This window comes from Ammospiza caudacuta, chromosome 28 (assembly GCF_027887145.1).
Source record: "Ammospiza caudacuta isolate bAmmCau1 chromosome 28, bAmmCau1.pri, whole genome shotgun sequence".
In the NCBI taxonomy this organism is placed as follows: Eukaryota; Metazoa; Chordata; class Aves; order Passeriformes; family Passerellidae; genus Ammospiza; species Ammospiza caudacuta.
This window is the reverse complement of record NC_080620.1, coordinates 2,023,745-2,027,210: the sequence shown is the minus strand read 5'-3', so window position 1 is coordinate 2,027,210 and position 3,466 is coordinate 2,023,745. Positions and strand designations below refer to the sequence as shown.

Below are 3,466 nucleotides of genomic sequence, written 5' to 3'. Positions count from 1 at the left end.
TCCAGGTTGTCTTTATGAAGTTTCTTTGTGATGGGAGGAGAGTGATTGCTAAGGGAAATGGTGGAGGGGAGATCTGGGCCGTGCTGGCTCCTGGCCCATCTCCCCCAGCTGAGGAGGGTGTGGGGTCCTCAGCTTCCCATCCATGGGCTGTGGGATGAGCCAGATTCTTGGGACTCCTGAAGCCTGGCACTCACTGCTGGGGAGTCCTGACCCTCAGGGTATGAGGTGGTGGTAGGAGGCAGCAGGATGGCACAGAGTGGGCGTATTCTGGTCTGGGTGATGTCATTTTATGACTGAATTTCTTAAACCTGGATTGGAGGTTTTTGATAATTAAATGAACTAAAAGCTGCCTCAGCTTGGGGGGAATGCAGATCCTCTGGCCAGTGATTCCCAGCATGGAGAGGCTTTAGGGGCTGCTGGAGCAGGGATGAGGGCTGGGCTCTGCTCCTGTGCCCAGCACAGCTCCCAGGGTCACTCAGCTCCATGGGGGCATCAGAGCCCTCCCTGCCCTTTGCCCGAGGGAGCCGGGGTGAATGTGAGCCCCGGGGCCAGGAGCAGCTTCCCAGGGCTCCAAACCGTGCTGGAGCTGGGCCTGGGGACCCTGCAGTGCCCGGAGCAGGGGGAGCCCGGCCCAGCCCGGCCCAGCTCCCTGCTGGAGCACCGGGCTCGGCTGGGAATCACCCTCCTCCTGCACCATCACCTTCCTCACTCAGGGGCTTTGCAGGACTGCCCAGAGCCATTCCCTGACCTTTTCCCCCCGAGATTTTCCTCCTGCTCCTCCAGGAAAGGTTCCCGTTCCCCCCTGTGTGGGGCTGGGGCTGCTCCCACCCACTGCTGAGGGAGCCTCCAACAAAAAGGGGGTGTTGGGCAATGTCCTCCCCCTTGGGAGCCACACAATGAAGGACAGAAGAACGTGTTGGGTTTTAAAGATTTTTTTTATTTTATTTTTTTTTGTTTTTATAAAAAAAAAAAAGCCCCTAAATTCTATGGCTTCCAGGAAGCATCAGAGAAATTGAAATGCCATATCTGTACACTTGGTTTTAAAGCAGTAACTAAACTCGCAATGGAACAAACGCTCTCACGTACAATCGCAGTATTTGGACTCCTTGCTGGAAGGACAGAGAGCCCCGGGCTCGGGCCCGGCCCCGCGGCCGAGGGAGCGCGCACAGAGCCGGGCACACCCCGGGGCCGCCTCCCTTTCCCTTCCCTTCCCTTCCCCTCCGCGGCTCCTCTTCGGCCTCTGCCGGGGCTGCTCTGAGCCGACGCGCTGCCAAGGGACCACTTCCAGTGAAAATTTTAAGGCGATTTTAAAAATTCGTTTGTTCGCCTCGCTGGAGACACGAGGGCAAACGTTGCACGTCCCCTTCCCGCCGTGGCCGGGGACGCAGCAGCAGCTGGGGCCGCAGCCCGGACAAGCCAAAGCCGGGGTCAATCCCGAATTTCGGATGGAGAGGGGCCGTGGGGAGGGCACGGCCCCGTGGGAGACCCCACGCCCCCCCCAGCCCCTCCACAACCCGAGATGGTCAGTTTGGACAAATGTTTCAAAGCAGCCACAGATGGTCCCATCCCTCCCCCGCCCCCCCAGCACAGCCTCAGCCCCTTCTCTTGGGGCAGAACAACAGGGTTTTGGTAAAGATAAAGTGTGTGTCCCCCCCCAAAGTGTCACGATCAATACACACGACAGCGCACGGGGTCATTCACGTGGGGAGCTGCAGTGCCCTGGGGGTGCCGAGGAACGCGGGGGTGCGGGGGTGTCCGTGGGTCAGTTCCAAACCTGCATTTCCCCAGCCCCAGGACAGGCCGGGAGGATCCCGCGGGGATGCCCTGGTGGGGATTCAACCGCTCCACCCCGGCCCGGCCCCAGCCCCGGCCCCTCGGGGGAAATCCAAGACGCCGATCAAGCCCTGCCCACACCAACATCCAGCCCCAAGACATGGCAGCACCAGAGACGAGGCTGCTTCGCTTCCCCTCCCTGCTTTGCCACCGCCATTCATGGGTCCCTTTGGTCTCGGCCGTCCCTGTCCCTGTGTCCCCCAGCCCCTGGGAGTCTCGGACCTGCTCTCGGCGGGACCGGACGGCGCCTGTATTGCTCGCAAAAGTGCATCGTAAATGAACTGTAAACGCGTTTCCTCTCCCCGCCCCCGCGGCCCCGGCTCTCCCCGCTCCGAGCCCGGCGCTCGCCACTGGCCGAGGGGACCCGGCGGGGACGCGGGGCGGGGCCGGGAGGAAGAGCAGAATTCGGTAACACTGAAGATGACGGTCAAAGACTGACGACTCAGCACTCTGCACCGAGACTCACTTTAAATTAACTTAAGAGACAAAGAAGCAACAGAAAAAAAAAAATATTCCTCCTTAGCCCACTGCTCTTGAAATTGTCTTCGTCTTCTTCTGACAGCGACGGGTCAGAGTCTGTAGTTGATCCCCATTTCCGACCGGTTATAAACTCAAAGCAAGTGACGCCGTGGGTTTTTTCTCTTTTTCTTTTTTTTCTGTTTGACGGACGCAGGAACTTCAGCGAAGTTGGGCTTGGTTCGAGTAAACGGCCACGAGTGGCGGAGGAAAGGACAAAGCAGTTTGGGGAGGCCCCGCTCCCCAGCTGCGCGCGGGGCGCTGGGGGAGCCCGTCCGGCCCGGCCCCCCCGTCCCCGTCCAGCCCCGGGGCCCGCGGGCTCCGCGGGGCGAGATCCAGCCACGGCCAGAGGGAGAGGAGCCGGCGCTCGCCGCTCCGCCCGGGCCCGGCTGCTCACTTGCGACGCTTGGTGGTTTTCCTCTTCCTTCTCTTGAAGAAACAGCAGCACCTGGGGACAGAGGGGACCCGTCAGCACGGAGGGCGCAGCAGCAGCCCCGGGGTCAGGGAGGACAGAAACGCCTCGTGCCTTGGTGAGCCCCACGTGGGCAGAGCTGCTCCACCAAGTGCCCCTGGTACATGGCAGGGATGGACTGGGAGCACCACAAGTGACAGCAAAAGTGACACTTGCCACAGCAAATGGCACTGACCAGGGGGTGACACAGACCACAGCACACGAGGCCATGAGCCAGGGCCCGGCAGGGATTCCAGAGAAGGAGCAGAGCCAAATCCATCCATGCCCCTCTGTGCAGGAGCCTTGGGCAGGGCGAGATGGGAAGGGCTGGGGTGGTGGTGGCCCTGCAGGGACACCTCTCACGGGGTGCCAGGGGACAGCTGGGCTGGGGCCTTACTTTGTATCGTCTGTCACCTCCACCTCGGTGGGGGCTGTGATGGGGGCGTTCGAATGTCCTGCCGTCGGGTCATCTGTGTTCAGCTCTCCGTTGGTGGAGCTCATCACCTGGGGAGAGATGAGTGTCAGCAGGGGCAGCCCGGGGGTCTGCAGCCCCTCCCCTCCCTGAGGGGCACAGGAGCCACCCAGGAGACTGCCCAGCTCTGCCCTTGGTGGCAGGATGGTGCCTTCACCCAGACCACAGTGCTCGGCCTCGGTGCTGAGCTCTGC

General features: G+C 61.4%; 1 protein-coding gene across 1 annotated transcript in view; it reads right to left on the bottom strand.

The window, feature by feature from the left end:
• Window positions 1–916: 916 nt before the first annotated feature.
• Window positions 917–3,466, bottom strand: part of CSNK1G2 (casein kinase 1 gamma 2) — a 42,683-nt gene continuing 40,133 nt past the window's right edge. The window contains exons 11-12 of the mRNA XM_058821234.1: window positions 3,198–3,304; window positions 917–2,797 (exon numbers count right to left, since the gene is read on the bottom strand). Of these exons, the coding sequence (XP_058677217.1) occupies window positions 2,743–2,797; window positions 3,198–3,304 (162 nt within the window). The 3' untranslated portion in view covers window positions 917–2,742. The remainder of the gene's footprint in view (window positions 2,798–3,197; window positions 3,305–3,466) is intronic.